At 53.8% G+C, this 20313-nt stretch overlaps 6 protein-coding genes across 6 annotated transcripts; 2 read left to right on the top strand and 4 right to left on the bottom strand.

The window, feature by feature from the left end:
* Positions 1-801: 801 nt before the first annotated feature.
* BKA78DRAFT_234661 (kinetochore component CENP-S) lies at positions 802-972 on the top strand (the record flags this gene model as incomplete). The annotated part of the gene is made up of 1 exon (XM_066883828.1): positions 802-972. A coding segment is annotated over one exon (171 nt), but the record flags the coding sequence as incomplete, so codon positions are not given.
* Positions 973-1945: 973 nt separating this feature from the next.
* BKA78DRAFT_349087 (uncharacterized protein) lies at positions 1946-2917 on the bottom strand (the record flags this gene model as incomplete). The annotated part of the gene is made up of 2 exons (XM_066890743.1): positions 1946-2378; positions 2436-2917. 2 exons carry the CDS (start codon positions 2915-2917, stop codon positions 1946-1948), a joined length of 915 nt encoding a protein of 304 aa, XP_066749820.1.
* A 2962-nt stretch (positions 2918-5879) lies between these two features.
* BKA78DRAFT_376418 (uncharacterized protein) lies at positions 5880-7495 on the bottom strand. Its single transcript, XM_066892823.1, has 2 exons — positions 6749-7495; positions 5880-6702 (listed from the first exon to the last, which is right to left on the bottom strand). The coding sequence occupies exons 1-2, from the start codon at positions 7216-7218 to the stop codon at positions 6045-6047; spliced, it is 1128 nt and encodes a 375-aa protein (XP_066749819.1). The 5' UTR covers positions 7219-7495; the 3' UTR covers positions 5880-6044.
* Positions 7496-8106: 611 nt separating this feature from the next.
* BKA78DRAFT_20206 (uncharacterized protein) lies at positions 8107-10409 on the bottom strand. Its single transcript, XM_066883633.1, has 5 exons — positions 9867-10409; positions 9748-9781; positions 9056-9304; positions 8874-8960; positions 8107-8815 (listed from the first exon to the last, which is right to left on the bottom strand). The coding sequence occupies exons 1-5, from the start codon at positions 10002-10004 to the stop codon at positions 8181-8183; spliced, it is 1143 nt and encodes a 380-aa protein (XP_066749818.1). The 5' UTR covers positions 10005-10409; the 3' UTR covers positions 8107-8180.
* Positions 10410-10917: 508 nt separating this feature from the next.
* On the top strand, positions 10918-12393 carry BKA78DRAFT_261428 (chaperonin 10-like protein). The gene is made up of 5 exons (XM_066885426.1): positions 10918-11045; positions 11095-11162; positions 11213-11632; positions 11681-11717; positions 11777-12393. Exons 1-5 carry the CDS (start codon positions 10971-10973, stop codon positions 12266-12268), a joined length of 1092 nt encoding a protein of 363 aa, XP_066749817.1. The 5' UTR covers positions 10918-10970; the 3' UTR covers positions 12269-12393.
* A 1826-nt stretch (positions 12394-14219) lies between these two features.
* Positions 14220-20170, bottom strand: BKA78DRAFT_261426 (uncharacterized protein). Its single transcript, XM_066885425.1, has 7 exons — positions 19815-20170; positions 19737-19765; positions 19634-19682; positions 19327-19579; positions 19125-19272; positions 17971-19077; positions 14220-17888 (listed from the first exon to the last, which is right to left on the bottom strand). Exons 1-7 carry the CDS (start codon positions 20127-20129, stop codon positions 14300-14302), a joined length of 5490 nt encoding a protein of 1829 aa, XP_066749816.1. The 5' UTR covers positions 20130-20170; the 3' UTR covers positions 14220-14299.
* Positions 20171-20313: the final 143 nt, after the last annotated feature.

The raw sequence follows: 20313 nt of genomic DNA, 5'->3' as shown, positions 1-20313 counted from the left end.
AATTCGTCCAGTGAGAAGCGCGCACTGTCTTGTGTGTCTGGGTGGTAAAGTTATTGCCCCAGGTGGAGAGCAATGCCATAACGTCCGAGCCAACGCCCGGTGTGGAGGCCGGCGGTTCGTCGGCGACGATGGTCATGGGTGTCATCCCCATCTTGAATAGAGCCAACAGAAACTCCAATGCCCCCAAATGGAAATGATGGATGCCGTATGTGAGTGATGCAGTCGGACAGTCTCTGGTGCAAGGTTGAAGTTGAGGGCGTTGAGTTAAGGTGGTGACCCAGCCAACGCAGACGACGCCTCGCGCGACGCCAACGGCGCCCTCGCTCCCGCCCCGGCATCCCTGCGCACATCATGGATCCACTGCCGTCCAACGCGTCTTGGTCGCGTCCCCCAGATTTCATTTTCTGAACCGCACACCTCTCCATCACCCACACGTCACCAGGCCCTCTTCATTGTTACCTCCAGGCCAAGAAAGCGCATTGCCTGTCGCCGAGCATCCCACCAGCTACCAGCCACCGTGCCAGAACGCCAGACTCCTCCACGCGAACGCGCTACACCACCTCACAAGCATTCGTCAATCGTCGCAATGGCTTCCCGCGCTGCTGGCGACGAGCGCGAGGACGCCGCGATGCGTGAAGAGGCACGTTTGGCACTCCTCTCCTCCACTAAGTACACTCAGCGCTAACACACATCCCACAGCGGCTCAAGTCCACCCTCTGGTACACCCTCGGCCAATACATCGACACATCACTGCTCTCGTCTCCGGCCGCCTCAAGCGCCATCTCCAACGCAACACCGCAATTCATCGCGGCGCTAACCGAGCTCGTCTACACGCACATTGCCAGCACGGCACGAGATCTGGAAGCATTCGCCGCGCACGCGGGCCGACGGCAAATCAGCACCGCCGACGTGCTGCTGCTGGCCCGACGGAACGAGGGGCTGGAGGCGCTGCTGCGGAGCTTTGTGGAAGAGTGGAGAGCGGAGAGAGGCATTGATGCGCCGCCGCCTGCGGGTGCGGCAAGAGGAAGAGGACGGGCGGCACAGGGCGCGGGAAGCGATGATGAGGTGGAGGAGACGGGAGCGGTGAGGAGAAGTGCTGCGAGGGGAGGGGGTGCGTCGGCGAGGGGGCGCGGACGGGGGAGGCCGCGGGGCACTGCTTCGGGTGCCGCTGCGGGGCGGGGCAGGGGGAGAGGCAGGGGGAGGGGAGCGGGATGAGCTCGTGAGCCGGCCGTCTTTCTTTCATCTCCAGATGTGGTGTGACGGGTGGTCACTTTGTTCTCGAAAAGCTGGGCACAGCGGAGTAAGGTGGCTGGTGCTTTGGAACGGCGTTCAATAGGCGCTCTGGACTTGACGGCTTGGCGCATTGAACGTCAACCGGCGCTGCATGATCGGCTTAAGGGTTGCGTAAGGTTTGCTAGGCGCAGATGATGGGAGCTGGAGTGTGCAGATTTGACTGTTGCCTGCCATCGTTGTCCAGGTGGGGTACCAAGATTGATGGAGCTGCCCCCATCGGGCCGGGCCAAAGTATGTCTTTCATGACAGGTGGAGTGGCAGACCTTATTGGAACCACTTTTAATTGTGCTGTTTCTACTCAACAGCTTGTGTCAATATGCTTCAAATGTTCATTTGTCTTGCGTGCTTTTATTCGTTTTAGGAAATGTCTTCCACCTAAAGCCCCATGTCAGTCGAGGCGTTCCCATCATGTCCATCCATCCCTGCCTGTCATCCTAGTCGTTCGCAGACGCTGTCGTGCGCAAATGTGGTATCCTACGTCGCAGCATTTATGAAACCAAAAAAGCACCGAAACACCCTCGAAACACCGTCCGTGAGAAACGAAGAAAAAGCGAGATGATCGCATGCCTGCAGTGGTGATCATGATGATGTAAAGAAAAAAGGCATTTCAAGCCGATGCACTCCGACGCCGGTACTCCGCGGCATGACCAACTCAAAAGTTGTTGTGAGCGGCCGTCTTGTCATAACCGTAAGGATTCGACATGGGTGGAGGCGTCGCCTGGGTCGTGTAGTAGGGTCCCGTGGTGATGGGTTGAGCAGGCGCAGATGGTCTGTAGGGTTCGTACTTGGTCGTGCCGCCGTTATTCGGGCCAACTGTCGACCCCGTGTAGGCCGTCTCGCCGCTGGGCCGTGTGCCAACGGCTTCCGCACCTGAAACATTCGAGGCGGGCATGCCAGCACCGAAGTCTCCCAGGGTGGAATCGCCGTTGTCGACCGTCTTGGCGCGGTTGCGGCGGAAAAATGCCAAAGGATTGCGGCCGCTGCCGGACGTGTAGTTGTTGGCAGGTGAGGGGCCATAACGCTTCTCTTTTTGCTGCACACGTGCAAAGAAGAATTGGCAAAGGGCGGCCAAGAGAAACAGGAAGCTAGGGTTGTGGGTCAGTTGACTGGGCCTGGCTGGGGCGCTTGACAAAGAAACTCACACTGCAATGATGGCAACTGCGCAACAAGCTTTGTTGAATCGACACGCGGTGCCGAATGTCGTCTTGTACGTTGCCTGCTCGCCATTGCCAGTTCCGAATCCGTCTGCGCCAAAACCGTTGCCTGCATTGGAGTCTCCGGTGCCAATGGGTGTGTTGATATTGGTTCCATCACAAGAGCTCAGACCGTGGCGGGTGAGAATGGCGACGGCAACAAAGGCGGCAGCAAAGGCAATGTCGAGGACCATTCCAATGAAGGCCAGCAGTCGGACGCCGCCGAGACATGGAGTGAGGACAATGGCCACGATGGTGTAGACGACGGCAACGCCAGATATGCCTTCAACGGCCTTTTCCCATGAGGGAATAACGGAATTGCGGTCGGACAGGACAGCAAGGAAATAGCTGTAGAAACCGAGGATGATTGCGGCGCATGCGAAGCAGAGGAAGTACGGGATGGTACCCAGGAGACGGCCAAAGAAGCCCATGATGGCGGAGGGCGTGGACAGATTGGTTGGTAGGTTGGGGGAGGTGTTTTGGAGAGGTGGTGATGATGGAGGCAGGTAGACAAATTGCACGTCTTAGGTGACAGAGAGAGGCGACAGGGAAGAGGGAAGAGGAGGGAGATTGGATCCAATGTTTTATACAAATGACGCACCGCCCACTTCCCCATACGTCACATGGGGTGTGGCTGCGGGAGAGCGATTGGCTGCGGGCGCGGGGAATGGCGGTGCTGTGGAGAAGGCGCTCCACCGCACACCCTGTCGATCCAATTTCTGGCCCTTCAGCCTCTTTCTCTTTGCCCGTCGCCGTTGAACTTCAGTCAACACCTGACTTGCAACCATTATTGCCGCCGTCGTACGCCCGTAGGAGCACTCAGGTCTTCTTCCGTGTGCGACCCTCCAGCCTCCCCAGGCATCCTCATTCTTCGCGTTGCACCGTCTCAGCCGACCTTGGCCACCGGCCCTAGCTTGTCTCTAACCAAAACCTGACGTTGCTCAACACCAACACGTCGCCGTCGCCTCGTCCAATGGCGCCGCTCTTTCGAAAAAGAACTTCTGCGCGCCTACGCGTCTCGAAACTCTCCCCGGCTTCCACAATTGACAGCAACTAGCGAGCTCGCTCGGCGCACAATGACAACATCCAAGAGGAGACGTTTTGTTAGCCTTGCGAGCTACCACGTAGTTGCAGCCATACCCGCGCTCTAACGCTGTGTCTAGCCAGCCACCCGGAGCCAAAGCTACATCTCGGAGCTCACGACTTCTTGTTTGTCATTCGAAAAGGGATTGAGCGCCTGTTCAGTAACCAAGACCGATTTCCGCGCGAGGCTGCTCCAGCTGGACAAGGATCTACCAATATCTTGGCCAATGACATCATGTCCAATTCACGTGCAATGTCACGGGAGCTCCAGGCAGCATCTTTCGACCATGTCCTTTGTCTGCTTCGCCTCTTCTGGGCCGACTCTAGATGGAGAAGATTGGCCATGGCGGGCATGGCGTAATGCCGAATGCAAACCACACAGGAAAGACGTTTTCAACAGCCATTGGGGATATTCCAGGTGTGAGAATTCACCGTGTCCGCAAACGCGCGGGCTACAATATTGCGCTTTATAATGAGGAGAATCTCTCTTCGCCGACGCTAAAACTGCCACTTCCAATCGTCTCCTGGAATTACAGGAAGTGCTGAGCCATCGCGAGGAGCTTGGATGGATCAAACGGACCGCCATCTCCTGGCGTCACCTTGCACAAACCATTGTCAGCCAATGGCCATTCCAATGACTGGACACCAGAGCTGACGGATAGGTTGTGAATGTATTCGCAAGCATGGCGGCAAGGCTGCTTACGGTCCCAGCGTTTGCACAGCCCTCCAGAAGCCACTCTCACATGAATTCTGATGTGATTGACTTGAAAAAAGCGGCAATGCTGACCACTACGAATCTCCACGCTCCTTGCTAGTCTCCACGCTGCACCTGTTGGAAAGAATGGCGGCATGGCAGAGTACTGCACCCGCCTATGATCAGGTCGGGATGAAAGGATGACCGACACGGTGGATCTCGCACCGAGAAGACTTGACACTGCAAAGGAGTGCGAGCTGTTCAGCCAGACGCAGAATTCATGGGGGCAATAATGAAGCGTTTAATTTGCTTTTCTCGCTCAACAGCCATGCAGAATCAAAAAATGAATCCGCAACCCCCGACTTCAACCAAGGGCTGACCGCTCATGGATCAGTGTCTCCTTTTCACGCGCGAGAGTGACATGGCATGGATGTTGCAAACCCCCAGCCAAATTCAATGCTTCACACCACTCACTTCATCGTAAAGACCTCGTAGGAATTCATTTGTATCTCAGTGTGATGGAGCAAAAGCTCCTTCTCAACCACTTCACACACAGGTCCATCCAATACCAACATGACAACACTCTCATCGAAACCCCCCCCTTCTCCCCTCTTCCCCCTTCTCCTTCTTCAGCGCCACCAATCCAGCCAGCCAAAGCTCGCTCTCCAACCACTCCACCCGACACCCCCCTCGCCCCTACTATCTCCCTCAGAAGCACGAGTCCGCCAGCCTACGTACCTCGCAACACGTGCACGTCCGCCTCTCATGCTCTCCTACTACACATCAAACCGCAGACCTGAGGTGGCAGGCAAGGCGGAATCCTCAACACGAGATGCGTGGGCGAAGGTGTAGCAACACCAACATTCGATATTCAACGTTCAAAAGTCAGCGAGCGCTCGCAGTGCACGATGCCGATCAGACTCCAAGAGCTGCCATGGTGTGACAGCTGAGGGAGTCGAGAGTAGTAGTAGCGAGAAGAAAAGTTGCCCGGCTGGGCCAGAGAGAGGTGAGTGTGTTGGGCTGCTGCTGCTGCTTCCTGCCGCTGCTGCTGCCGCTGTCGTTCTACTTCTGTGCATTGGATGTTGCGAAGCCAGTTCACGCAGGCGGAGAAAGAGACAGAACGAAAAGGAGCGCGACAAGATGGTGCATTATTTCGGCTGTGATGATGCTGGGGGTCAGGTGCTGCGGTCTGTTGGCTGCTGCACGACGAGCAAAAAGTAGATGGTGATGGCGGAATACAAAAGTCCTTGCAAACTGAACCCGCTGGAGGAGGGAGTCCTCTCGGGGGCGAGGGGACAGCGGATGGAAGGAAATGTCGGGATAGAAAAGTAGTAAAGGAGATGCATTCGGGGAACCGTCGTGTGGCGCGGCACGAGGATTCAGGGAGCCATCGTCTGGCGCGGCACAAGGGAGATGGACAAATTTCTGCGGAGCAAGAGGATCGTCTCGCTTTCCAAAGCAGAAAGCTGGGAGACTAGGGTAATGGTGGTATGTCTTACATCCATTCACCCAAGCACGAATCAAGTCATGCCAGAAAGTTGTATGGACAATGGAATTCATTGCTCAATGAATTTCAGATATTTCAGCCGACTGATGGGCCGCTCAATGTTATGAAGCAGCAAAGTAAAGCAAAAGCAGCCCTACGACAGCTCCCAGGCTGCAGGTACATTATCCAGAGCCGTTGTGGCTCTCAAAGGCTAGAAAGATGAGACCAGGATAGGAAAAAGAAGCAAGTGACGGCCATGCGCCTGAACGCTCCCTGCGCGCATCGCACAGCGCGCTCACTCCGTCGTATCCACCTCGTCATCCAGCGCCGCATCAAAGAAATCTTCATCGTCCAGGAACGTCTGCAGCTGCTGGAGCTGTACCAGATTCTCCTCGCACAGGGGGATAATCTCATCCTTGAGACTGCCATCAGCGGCATGGACGAAGCCCTCGCGGAGAATCAAGCCCAGCATCCACGACGGCCGCCAGTACTCGTCGACGTAGTCGCGCCTGCTGTGCGGCGGCTTGGCCAAGAGCTCGAACAGCTCGTTCCAAAAGACCCTCTTCAGGTGGCGGTGGTTGTCGTAGAAGACGAACGGGCCCTTCCCGGCCGCTGTGTAGTAGCCGGTCGCCAGCTGCACGACGTACAGCTCGAGGCCGAAGGGCGTGAGCTCAGCCGATGCCCAGTCGACGATGCCAGTGATGTGGTAGGTGACGGGGTCGATGAGGAAGTTGGTCATGTTGAGGTCGCCGTGCGTGAGCGTTCGCATCTGCAGCACGTCGTAGACGATGGATGCCGCTTTAATCATCTCGGGAACGTGTCTAGCGCAGTACGGGGCGATGCTCGATTCAGGGAGCTTCTTGAGTCGCTCGTGCATCTTTCCCATGCGCTCGAGTTGAGGGAGCAGATCCGTGACCTCGCCTTGCATGCTTTTGAAGCAGTTGGCAAAGTACCTGCCAACCGTCAGCTAGAGTCTCACCTGGCCGCAGAAACACTTACAGCGCAAGATCTTTCATGAACTGTTCATGCAAAATCTCATGCCTTAGATCCATCGTCGGGGACTCTGGAAAGATCTCCCGCGGCGTCACGCCAGGAATGGCTTCCATGGTGTAGACCAACAAGTTTCCGAACCTGCCACTGTACTGCGTGCGTGGGACGATCGGTCCATGTACGTCTGAAGCGGACGCAAGACGGTCCATTTTCAGCTCCGATGAGGCAAGGCGGAATTGCACAATCTGGTTCTGCGCCTCTCCGTCGGGAATCGGGGTGTGTGGGGTGGCTTGATCGTAGCAGATCAGGGTGTAGCTGTGGCAGCCTTGCGAAGCGGTTGCCATGCAGTAATTGCGGCCGGTGAGGGACAGGGAGTGCTCGTCGCATTGCGCGCGCGTCGGCGTGTCTGGAGCGTTGAAGAAGGCTTCAAGTCTGGGAGCAGAGATGGATGCAATGATGGATTCCCGTGGTGGTTCCATGTGTATCCTGGTGGTTCAGTTGTCGCGTGTGAAGATTCTGAGTTGAGAGCAGTAGTGTAAGAAGAGAAAGGTGAAGAAGTGAGTCAGATGGAGGGTTGAGTTGCGAGGACTATATCGGGGTGCAGATTGCTCGTGCTTGCTGTTTCCGTAATAGGAAGACGCGACCTCTTATCGACCAAGCTCTTGCTCAAGACCAACAAGCCGCACGTGGAGTGATCAAGCGCGCGACGCAGGGCTTTCATTGTGACGTCTTAGACTGCAAGCACTGGCAGGTGCAAACAATGCTATCGCCAGATTGTTGATTTGCTGAACTGGTGATGAGCCGGACGGAGAGGTCTGTGGTGGATTGAATTGCAGAACAACACCAGAAGAGTGAGGCGACCTAACATTTGATATTTCAGTCCCATAAAGTCTCAGAAGGCTAGAGCTGTCGGTTATCGCGTGAGCACCTCGAATGTCTCACGAAAGAAAAGGCAATGTTTGCATTCTTGAGCACCGTCACCAAAGGACATCAGCCAAGCAGTTTGATAGCACAACATCTTCGAAGAGCAAAGAAATCAAGCTTTGCGTAAGCTGCAAACTTGGACTAAGCTCTGTAACACCAAAAGCATCCAGTTCGTACGTCCAGTCCTTGCTCTTCGCGATAAGACCGCACCCATTAAGATACCAAAAAGATCCGAAACTCCAAATCCGCATCACGGAGAAGCGAGGGGATCTGAAAGCAAATACGCGTAAAGTCGTAATGCATCAACCAGGAGCTTCCTGGCGAAAGCGACTGTTCTGTCGCCTTGGTCAATATCCGCGGCCTTTGTAGCCTCGTGTACTGCTCCAAACTGCTTCTTCTTAGCGAGGTGCCGAAAAACTCAAGCCGGGTGCCGGAATCAAATTACTCCACCTCCTCTACCATCGTGCCTCCCAAAGTTCATCGCCTGCACATATCCCGCAAAGGGTTTTTCGGTGCATCACTCGCCCACATCATTTGCGCGAATCAACACCTTCACAAGGCGATCCCTCTCTTCGATCAGACTCTTAAAACCGCCTTCAAGCACGCCCTCGAGACCCTCGACGCGCTTCGAAATCATGGCTTCAGGTTTGATCAGACCCTGGCTGACGGCCTCGATGACGGCGGGAAAGTCGCCTGCACGATAGGTAGCGACGCCCATGTAGGTACGCTCCTTGAAGCAAAGGGCGTTTGCATCGATGAACGGCGGCTTCTCCCATATCGCGACATTGACAATCTTGCCTTCTGCCCGCACGCTCTGGACCGCGTCATTGAGACCGGCCTGCACCCCTGCGCAGTCGAATGCGACGTGTGCTCCCCAGCCTCCGGGCGAAAGCTTCCGCACTGTCGCGGGAATGTCGGTCTTGAGCGGAGAGAGAATGTGCGTTGCGCCAAAGGAGGCGGCAAGTTCAGCACGCCGTGGTGATGGTTCAGATACAATGATGGTGTGGTCAGGCGAGTGAGCGCGCAGGGCCTGGATCATGCTGAGTCCAATGGGCCCACCGCCGAGGATAAGAGCTGTGATGGCTGTTGGTGGAGGGGGAAGTGCGGCAAGCTTGACGGCGTGCCAGCCAACAGCCAACGGTTCGATCAATGCTGCGTGGCGATTAGTCGTGGGTTTAGTGAGATCAGGGGTAAGATTCAGGGGGCGTACCGCCGACTTCTAGCGACACGTTATCCGGAAGCTTGAAGACGGTGTTGCGAGGAATGACCATGTGTTCGGAGAAACCACCGCCCCAGCCTGTGTGGATTTGGTGTCAGTTTTGCGATCACTTCAGGATGGCGCTCTTGGACTGTCTTGAGCCCCCGCAGGGCTGAGACAAATAGTCAACCTACCACTTAATCCAATGAATCCATTGCTGTAGCAGCAATTGATCAGTCCTTCCTGACAGGCTCCGCATGTTCCGTCGTAAATGATGGGCTGTACGCATACACGGTCTCCCGGCCTCAGGTCGTCCACCCCCTCGCCAACTTCCTCAATTACGCCGCTCAGCTCATGGCCAAATGTGACTGGAACCTTTTCGCGTGTGATTGGATGAGGCGTCGTAGGGCACAGATTAGGCCCACCGAGGTACTCGTGGAGGTCTGCCATCCATCAGCTCTGGAAATTCTCTGATTGGAGCGGAGCTTTGGGAGCTTGCGAGCGCGTGTGGGGAGCAGTGGCGGTGCAGCTATCCACGACTACGGTTCATGCAGCCCACCTGCGAGCCATGCTCCGCATGTCATCACGCGCTTGCGGCTGAGTGTGTAGGTGGAAAGACTGGTGATTGGCTTAGAAAGCAACTTTGCGAAGACGTGTAGCGGATGAATTGCAGAGGCGAAAGCAAGGTGCCGCGCTAATCCAGAATTTACAGTAGTCTGCTGACAAGCAACGAGTAATTGGCTGTGTAGGGTGACTTGGAATCATCGCGATTCAATTTGAGGAAGACAAGAAAGGAAGCGCATGGAAGTCATGCGGACAAAGTGGGGGGTGATGAAGAACTGGGTTTGGCAGAAACGAGGCTTGGGAGATGAAGCGGGGCTTCTACCTGTTCCGCAAATCCCGACCCAGGCGGGTTTGAGCTGTCAAAAATGTTAGCATTCAGAAGTGGTCTTCGCTCGGTGATGGGTTTTGGTTGTTGATGCACGAGTTGCAGTGGTGACGTGCCTTGACTTGCGAGGGTCCAACGCGTGGTTCCGGGATTTCCTCGAACCTGAGGTCTCCCTTGCCGTGGAAGCGCACGGCCTTCATCATGGGTCCCTTGGAAGATCCATTTGTGTCGTTGGTCAGTTCCAGCGGTGCCATTGCTGTCTTGGTATCGCTCGATGCGTGTTCAGGGATGGGTCAGGGATTTGGGAAGTGAATGGTCCGGCGACGAATGCTTTTGTCCTGAGAGCGAGGAGGCGATGATATACCAACAACCACAATCTGGATACGGGGCCTCTTGGGCTTTTAAGCTTGTCGAGCAAGACTTAGTGCCCGCGGAACCAGGCCAGAACATCGTGGGCGGTGCAAGAGTCAAGTGGCCGCAAGCAGGGCGTTTGGTTGGAGAAAGGGCGATCCCCCGCAAGTCGACAAAGGACTCGGCATGCCGGTCTGGGGAAGTTGGCGTACCCGTCCCTTGGGTCCCCTGATCAGAATTCGGATGGCGTCCGAGAGGGTTTGGGTTGATAGCTGAGAGTCGTGATGGATGGGCGGGGTTGGATGGTGGAAGGTGAGCCGAGACGCCTGTGCTCTCTGCACTGCGTTCCCCGCTGTCCCCAGACAAATACATGTCCCGAGCCCCGCTGAAGAATGCCATCCAACAAGTCCATCTTTTTCTTTCTCGCCATCACCCAAAAAGGCATCGGCTAACCTGTGAAGAGGATGGTGCCGTCCGCTGTCGTCCCACGCCGTGATTGGTGGTAAAATCCATGACGTCTCCGGCCAACGCGACGCCCGCTCCTCTTGGGAGACGCGACAGCTCCACCGCCTCTCGACTTGGCGCTGAAACAAAGCTCGGAGAATGAAGGCCTGGCTCTCGCTTCGTCGCCCTGCAGAATGCTCATTGGGCCATGTACCGGCGGAATCGATGATGCGTTGTGTCGCCATTGACGCAGAAAAGTAGCGGACGACGGCCTGGGAGCTTTGGGCAGACGCGCCGGCAAGGATGATATCACAGCCCATCCGCCTCTTTTAAACCCCTCCCCGCCATCGTGCTGTTTCAGCTCGTCAACTTTCAACCTCTGCTCCTCGCAATTACTACAACTCTTCAGCAAGCAATCAATCACCATGCCTTATCCCGAGACCACCACCGGCTTCTGCGTCACTGACATCAAGAATTGGAGCACCTTCTCCAAGCAAGAGGTAGCTTCCCCGCATTGTTTTGCCCCCCACTCTTTCTGACAGCCGCTAGGTCAAGTTGAAGCCCTTTGAGGACCGCGACGTTGACATTGCCATCGACGCATGTGGCGTTTGCGCCAGGTGAGTGCCAACCACTTGTGAAATCGACACCAAGCTCACATAAATTCTAGTGACGTGCACACGATCAGCGGCGGCTGGGGTGCCGATATTCCTCTTCCTCTCTGCGTTGGCCACGAGATCATTGGCAAGGTCGTCAAGGTGGGCAAGGACGTCACGACGGTCAAGGTTGGAGACCGTGTGGGTGTCGGAGCCCAGATTAGTGCCGACCTCACTTGCGGCAACTGCAAGGCGGACCAAGAAAACTACTGTCCCAAGGCCATCGACACCTACGGAGCACCGTACCCGGACGGCACCATTAGCCAAGGAGGATACTCCAGTCATGTCCGCGCTCACGAATACTTCACCTTTAAGATTCCCGAGAGTCTTGAAGACAGCCTCGCGGCACCCATGCTCTGCGCAGGCTTGACGGTCTACAGCCCTCTGGTGCGTCTAGGCGCGGGTCCGGGCAAGAAGATTGGCATCGTCGGAATGTGAGTGCCCTAGACCAAAAGTTGCAACCATCATCTGACCTCGCACAGCGGCGGCCTGGGCCATTTTGCTATATTGTTCGCCAAGGTAGGCCTAAGCTCGAAAATATCAGCTATACATGAAGTTCAAGGCTGACATTGACGCAGGCGCTCGGTGCAGAAGTCTGGGCCATCTCCCACAGCCCTAACAAGAAGGAAGATGCAATTGCGCTTGGAGCATCTGGCTTCATCTGCACCAAGGACAAGGATTGGCAAGAGCCGCACAACTTTGCCTTCGACTTCATCATCAACACGGCCGACGCCACGGACAAGTTCAACCTTCCCGACTACTTTTCCACGCTCAAGGTCAACGGCACCTTCCACATGGTCGGCTTCCCGGACAACCCGCTGCCCCAGATCCAGGCCCAAGTCTTTGCTCCCAACGGCTGCTACATGGGCGCCTCGCACATCGGCAACAGGCAGGAGATGATTGACATGCTGGAGCTCGCATCCAAGCAGGAGATCAAGAGCTGGGTCGAGACGATTGACATTTCCGAGGAGGGTTGCAAGGAGGCCGTCGAGCGTGTCTACAAGGGTGACCGCGTCCGCTACCGCTTCACGCTCGTCGGCTTCGACAAGGTTTTTGGCAAGCGCGCTTAGAGACTTGTAGACAAGTCAGCCGTGGGTTCTGGGGTGGAACGATGGTAACTTGCAACAACAATGATGACGAAGATCATGAGTAGACGAGGTAGAGACTAAATAATCAAAAGCCATCAACTGCTTACCTGACCGTCCCCTTCACTTCTGCCCCATACCAATCAGCGCACATGCCAAACCACCAACCAAAAAACCACACCATCAAACCATCAACCTTCCCCAAAGCTCACCGCCGCTTTCAGCCACGCCATGCCCCCGACGCCCAAACGGGCAACCCGGGCCGGGCGCAACCACCACACATCTCTAGCTCAGCTCGCTTGCCCCATGAGGAAGTTTGCGATGCAAGGCTAATACGAACAAGCTAACGAATAAGAAAGACATGGCTACGGCATCACTTAACCCTAAATTTTCCAACCAACTCAAGAGCTGCCCGGCTGCCCGCTTTCGCATTGCGAGCCCGATGGAGCTGGACTTGGCCGGCCCTGGCCAACCCTAAAACAAACAAGAAAAAAAAGAATCCGAACGCTGCGGTGCCTCGCTTTTCCTGAGCGTCGGTGTCGGAAAAAGGCTTTGGGTGGATATACTCAGTTGATGGCTACTGCACAGTGCAATGCAAGTTGCTCAACTGGATCAATCGAGTCGATCAATGCGAATTGCAACTCAATTTCACGCAATCGAGGCCTCTGATTCGTCGATGCAGTTCATTTGTTTCCTCCTATTTCAGTTGCCGAGTCGCCGACTTGCGAGAATAGGGAGGTAGGGAGGTTTTGCGTCCGCTGATTGGCTAGTTCTACTTATTTGCTTCTTTGCAGAGGGACATACCAATTTCTGTACACACTGACATGCCAGAAATCGAGTTGATGCAGTTCAAGTGCTGTAGACCCCAGTCAATCAACCCAATCGCCATGTACAAAGCTCGAGGAGCAATAATTCAATCGATGTGCCAATTGAGTTGCGCTGCGTCGCGTTACTCAGCCAGCGCCCTGCCAGTGCACCATCGGCTGTGTTTGGCTGGGCGCGGAATCCGAAGCACAGCTCGCTTTTCCGTGCGCTTGGGATTCGGAATCGAGTCTCGGTTTGCGAGCGAATGTTGACATGGTGGATAGGTACATACATGGGTACTGTTTTCTTGTCTGTGTGTTGGCGCCGCGTCGGCTGTCCTTCCGTATGTTGAGGGACAGATGGGGGGGAGTGGGAATGGTGGGTTTTTCGTGCGGTGGGAGAGAGGATGGGACTGGTGGTGTGGGATTTGCGTGGTGAGTAGATGCCTTGCAAGGTAAGGTACATAGGTACCGCAACTCCGAAGGTGATTGCGACGTCTGCGAAGGGGTCAATCGCGTCGAGCGCAAAATTCCAAGCTCGAATCCTACCTTGCGCCTCTTCAATCAACGCCTGTAATTCATGCTACGAGATGCATCGTAGTTGAATGCCGTTTGGTGGTTGCAACGGACCACGCCCTCCTCCATGTGTGGCTTGTCAGCGCTGCAATGTCTTGAAATCACAAACAAATGGGCAAGACATTCAATGACTACGTACTTCTTGGCTTATCCAGAGTCCTTTTCTTGTCTTGTTGTTTGGGCTGTCTTGTGAATCATGTACAAGTTGAAGGATGGAGACGCATGTCGGGAATCGTCTCTGTGGGATGCAGTGCCACATTGATGGACGGCACGGAGGCTATGCTGCGCGAGAAAGCTGGGTTCCAAACGACATTTCTCAAGTTGAAGAAGTATTTCCCTACTTTCTGGGGCGGACAAAATTGCTGCCTCTTGATTGAGGCCCTGCCATGGCCTCCAACCCCTGGCCCGAGCGGCAAAAGTGTTGACGTGCGTCAATGCCACCGTGCACTTCATTGACCGAAAAGAATTGGGCAGCTGTCGGCATCGATTGCTTGCCAGAATACTTGAAGTTGATCACACGGGACTGTGATGATGAAATAGCGGACTGTGAGCTCCCATGACAGCAACGGAGTGCTATATTCGAGAGGCGAGAATTCTTGCATTGTCTAGTCAGATGTTCTACATGCGTTGTCCCCTTTTATGAAGGTAATGAGTTGTGTTTGGCAAGATAGTAGGTCAGCTTCGAATCTTCGCGTCCTTCTGCTTTAAAGCGTTCCGCACGTCTAATACATTTGCGTATGTGCTTTTTCAACCTGCGTTTCCCTCTTGATTCAGAGAAAGTACTGCCTGATGAGGAGGTTGATCTGGCCGACATGGAGGACCTTCTGGTCGACGGGGAGGCTCTTCTAATCGACAGCGAGGGTCGATCAGGCGAAGGAGGAGCACTCGAAGCTCTGAGTTTTCTTCCAATTTCTTTGATTTGCAAATCCCTCAACTCCGCGGATTTGGCTAGCTCCCTCAACTTTGAGGGTTCAAGGCTGGTTTGTCCTGGCCGGATGTATGCGGCTGTTCCAGCTTTGGTTGTCGTTTGGAAAAAGCCTTCAACGCCTCGAACTCGCCACTTCTCACCATATTCCATCCTTTTCAGCGCATCGTTTTGAAGACTCGCGATTTTTGATCGCGAGACCGCGCTCCAATCCAGCAGATTCGTAGGCTTCGGGCCTTTTGTATCATCCAGCTCTTCCACATCCTTCACCTCTTCCCCCTTAGCATCTTCCATCTCTTCATCCTCGTCTCGCGCATTCTCTTCCGCTGCCTCGCCCATCTCTTCATCAACCTCTTCTTCCGCATCCTCTCCTACTTTCGACTGCTTCGTGTCCGCGAAAGTTATGCTTCCTTCCGTCAACAACGCATCGTCCGTGTAGTCGTAAGCTTCAACAAGGCCGATTATGTCGACATGCTCGTCAATGTGTTCGCTCTCCCCGTAGCCGTCAAGTAGAGCCTGAGGATCCGCAGCGTCGAAAAACTCGTCTTCATTGTCCGAGGACCAAACATTTTGGTCCAGGTCCATAGTTTCAACCGCGCTCTCGTACTCGTCGTCGCTTTCTTTGAAATCTTCTTGCATCCCAAGCTCCACACGAGTCGCCTGTCTCCCGATGTTGTACACACGTTTGCCTGCAGCTTTTCCTTGATTCAGGACCCACAAGCAAAGGTTTGAGGCCATTCGTATCGCAATCATCTTTTTGGGGGTTGCGATTGCGTTCTCTTCAACCAGTACACGATCTCCGAGCAGGACCATGCACCGCCAGATCTCTTTTTTCTCGTCATAAACAGGCCTATACTTGAGGCTATCGCGCAAGCTAGCCGGTATAAAGTCGAGCAGGCGAGCGCGTGGATTCAGACAATTGACCTTGTCGCGCAAGAGCCGATCCAGGATGTCCAAAAGACCGATTCTCCCAAGAAAGTCTTCACAGGCGGCTAACCCGGAAGTCTGGCTGGTCAGGGGATTGGGGTCGTCAGCATTTGGATTCCCAAATGGGTCGATGGCGCCAGTAGTCGGGGTGCAATTTTGGATCGAGTCGATGAAAATAGCACCAATAATTGCCTCCAAGACGTCAGAGGCAACTTTGGTCTCGATTTCCCCCTCTTCAAACAATATCCAGGGAAAGTACTTGTCATTGTGGAGGGCGTGCCACATGGCATCGCGCATTTTCTCGTGTCTGGCTTTGCATGTCCTGAGTGATTCGAGTAGAGCCGGTGAAGAGTGACGGATCCAATGCCAGAGATCTACCCGTTTGTGCTCGGCTTCTTCCTCAATCACTGCCTCGCCTGTATTCTTGTCGACCTTCACACGAGAAAGCGATCGCGTCTGCGTGCGTTCGAAAAACAGAAAAGTGAGCATCGATAGACTGACGGCGGTGGTCTTGAGTTCATGCATAGTTCCCGGAGATAGCTCTTGCCCATGTGCAAATATGCGCCGGCCGACAATGAGGTCCAGCACCGAGTCGCCGAGAAATTCCAGCCTTTCATAGGAGCCAGTGGCACCCCCTCGGAAGTTGGTGCAGCTGGCGTGCGTCATGGCTTCGAGGAGGATAAGCCTGTTGCGAAATTTGTAACCCAAGAGCTCTTCCAATGGTTCGAGATGTATGGGCTTCGCGAGGAGTTCAGCTTGCGAGGTGTAATAGGAAGCGAGTGTTAGGCGTTGCTCATCTATGGATTTCCAAGGGTTGATTGGGAGGAGAGTCTGTATGCAACGCAAAGCCTTTGGTATTCCGCCCTCGATGAAGGCTGCGCCAATCAGGGATTCAACCACGTCCGCAATGGTTTTCGAACTAGCCTTGCGCATTGTGAGCTCGGATTCTTCGAGTATTTCCGAAGCAGATTGCAGACGCCATTTCTTCTCTTGGACAAAAGGGTGAAGGTTAAGGAAACGGTCGAGTCCGGCATTGAGGGATGCTTTGGTCAGGACTCTGTTCGATACTAAACCGTCTTTCCGTTTCGTGAGAAACGATTCTGGCCACTTGAGGTGGTCAGCCATGAGGTTGACGCACGTGATGAACTTCAAGATGGTATCCCCAAGAAATTCGAGCCGTTGATAGTCCAGATCTTCTGCTTGAGAGGCGCTGAGCGCACGAAGGACAAGCTCGAGATCATTGTAGCCAACTTCGGCAACGACAGTCGATCGTAGTCGATCAGCAACCATGAGACTTTCCAGTTGATGCAGGATGGGAGGTAGGCATCGTGCCAAAATCGAGTATCCCAATGGAAGGCTATTGATCAGTACAGAACTTGCTGGCACGATCTGATGCTTTCCCATCCGAGCAAGTTGTTTTGAGTTCTTAAGCAGGGTACCACCAGGCTTTTGGAAATGGCACAGACTGACTTGCAAACCTTGAGGCTCGCCTTCTGTGTTTTCTGTGCCATGGGAAAAATTCTCCACGGTGTGCTTGCTGTTCGGGTCGGATAATAACTCTGCTAGGCCAAGTGATGGGTTCGCACCGCTCTCAATGGCCTGATAAACTTCTTCGGCGGGCATTTTGAGGCATTTGAAAGCCCGACCTTCCCTCAGGATGAGACCTTTGCTGCCACTTCTTTCAAACAGGACCATCAGATCGTCATGCTTTTCACTGATCCCAATACCGGAAGATGTGAACAAAGCGCTCGTTGACTCCTGTAAAGACTCGACCTCCTCGGGGCTGTAGGTTGCAGTCCCCAGATACTCAAACCTCGCCTTGTACGACACATTGCCGTTCCAATACAGGTTGAGCTCGGAGGGAGTTGGTATGGCCGCCGGGATTGACATGACTGTTTCGAAATCTTCGCCATTCACTTCAACGGATATCTTGATTCGAGACCATTGCTTCACATCAGGTCGTTTCATGTGAGCAGCAATTTCCAACCATGGATTTTCTCTCCCTGAAATCAAAACGATAGAGGGAGTGTTTCTATAGCGGTTGTCGTCGGCATTCTCGAAAGGCTCAAGGTCGTTTGTTATGGCGAGAGGGATAAGGTTGTCGTTCACAAGCCCAGATTGATGCATGGCCTTGTATGCTTGAAGTGCTGCATCGTTTCTTGCAGCTCGTTCTGTTATCCAAGCGCGTTCGCTCTTGTGGTGGCGCAGTTTGGTCTCGAGAGTCACTGGCAGATCCACGGAGGCAGTGACAAGACCCTTGTCATTCTTTTCAAAGGAGAATTCGGGTCTTGTGTCCACATATTGAGACTGACCTTGTAGTATGGAACAAAATCTAAAAAGGTGCGGAACGGCTTGTTCGAGAGGCATTTTTGCTCTGGTTAGATATTTGTGTCAGTCAAAGCTGCAGATACTTGTCGAATCCAAAATCGATGAGGGCTACGTAAAGGTGGACTTACCCTGTGCTCTTGACGTGGTATGTAAGATACAAATGGTCTTCTTCACTTTGATGCTCCCGGTCCTCTGCTTCCTGGATTTCACGGGAATGGTTCTGATAGACGCGTTGCATGTCCTCCTCTATGCGCATCCACTCTTCCGGATGACTCACCAGCGGTGAATCGTTAGGAAGCAAGATGACGTACTTGGAGTCTTCTTTCCGTGCGCGTCCGCGTCGTTGGACGAATGACTGCATGTTCGGCGGTTCGTCAAAGCAAATGACCGTGTTGCACTTTGATATGTCGATGCCTTCTTCCAGTACGCTCGTCGAAATTATGAGATTCTTCTTTCCAATCCTGAAGTCGTCCAGAGTCTCCTCTTGCTGCTTAATGTTGGCCAGATCACAAAGTGCCAGACTTGACTTGCGTTTGCCTGACATGGACGCTCCAACAAAAGTACCAATGTTGAATAGTCCTCTGGTCCGAGAGTTCTGGTCCAGGGCGAATTTCATTGCAGCCACAGTCGCTCGTTCTGTGGCAAATATGATGCAAGTGAATTCGGGTCGAGCTTCAGACACAAGGAAGCTGACCAAGGCTTCCATTTTCGGTGGGATGCTTTCAGATGTACTGGGAGGACATTTCTCAATCTTGGAAAAGATGTTTTTCAGATACTCTCCCTCCTCATCCATCCAATCCGTGTAGTTCATGCGCATGGTCTCGACGTATCTGCCAAATTTTTCGATAACGCTCCTCAAGTAGAAGTCCGTGGCGGCCTCTCCCAGCTCGTCGAAGACATGTTGAGCTCGAAGATATAGCCGTTTCAGTTGCTCATGAACATAAGTCTTGCGATTTTGCAGCAACTTAGTCAACTCGTTGAAGGTCTTTTGTTGAGAGGAGCCAGACTGCTCCAGAGACCTTTTGCGGAGCGAAACAATGTACGGATCCTGCTCAATGTCATACTTGTGGTACGCACGGCTGAGGGCAATGAGTGCGGGCGGCCCTTGGGTAGGCTCTGAAAAAGATGGGTCATAAGATATCCGAAGGAGTTCAGGTTTGTGTGTGTACTGAATGAGCTCTGTGCGGTGCATTTTGGGGGCCACAGCGATTGCACTTAGAGCTTTCTCGATGATACTGGATATTATTAGTACTGAGATCATATTGAAGAGAACCGAGGATACTTTAAATTGTCGGCGCTGGCGTTGAGCACTGGAGTAGCAGTCAAACCGAGTATGTTTGGAAGAGATGGCGGTTCGTCAAGCAAATTGTTCGAGTGATAGAAATTCTGCATTATCATGCTGGCAGGGTGTTTGCCTCTGCACATGTGAGCTGTTGAAGTCAGTCATCGCATCCAGGATCTCAAGAGTTAGAGAATGTTAAGACCTTCATCAAACACAAGGAGAGCAATCCCGCTCATTTTGACAAATCCATGCCCGAGCGCGTCAAGCAAAATTTGAGGCGTAGAGACGACAATGCGAACGTTTTTCAAGACGGCATCCCAAACACTTTGGTTGCTCCAGGCATCAACGTTGTCATTTCCGCTGAGGAGGCGAAGTTGGTAGGCAGGCAAGTTTTCTTCAAAGAGGCGGGCTTGTTGGCTGCACAGAGGATTGGTTGGAGCTAGAAACCATACAATCTGTCCGTTGCGTAAGGGACTTGTCTTGAAATGAGGCGCTTTGGGCTGGCATACCTTGCTGGGATCGCAGCTTTCTAGCTCGGCGGCGCATCGAGCAATGGCACTAAACAATTGTGGATGAGTACTGTAACATAAGAGAGACTTTATGGGAGCTTACATGTGTGTTTTACCACTTCCAGTATCCATCTATTACACGAGTCAGAAATTGGAACCAAACATCAAAAGCTTAGCGTACAGTTACGATGATGTTCCGCTTCAAGCTCTCCTCCACCATTTCGGTCTGGTACGAGCGCAACCGGAACGAATTTTCCCCATTTGTTTTGGGCATTTGATTCCGGAGCTCGGCCACAACGCCAGGAGGAGAAGGTAAGATTTCCATGATTGTGACGGTTGGAGAGGAGGAATACTGCCGAATATTTGAAAGGCGACGAAGTGGTAACGTGTACGGCCGTCGCAAGCTGCAGTTTTCCGTGAGACAAATGGGGGCGCGTAACCAGTGCCTGACATGACGAGGCGTCGCAGCACGGGGAAACGCCCGAAGCATTCTCATATCATCATCGTTCCTGCGGGTCAGGATGTATTTGCTGCTGGAGTGAAGGTTATTGAGGTCGCGATGATGGGTGGCGCACAACCTGCGCCGCTGCACGTGATCTCTTGTCCGATTGGCGAGACGCGTCTCCGTTGCAGATGGTCAACCCAGCGTAAACACCACATCGCGTCTCCCATCGCATCCT

Source organism: Phyllosticta capitalensis, assembly GCF_038381095.1.
Source record: "Phyllosticta capitalensis strain CBS 128856 chromosome Unknown BKA78scaffold_1, whole genome shotgun sequence".
In the NCBI taxonomy this organism is placed as follows: Eukaryota; Fungi; Ascomycota; class Dothideomycetes; order Botryosphaeriales; family Phyllostictaceae; genus Phyllosticta; species Phyllosticta capitalensis.
This window is presented reverse-complemented; position numbering and strand designations above follow the sequence as displayed.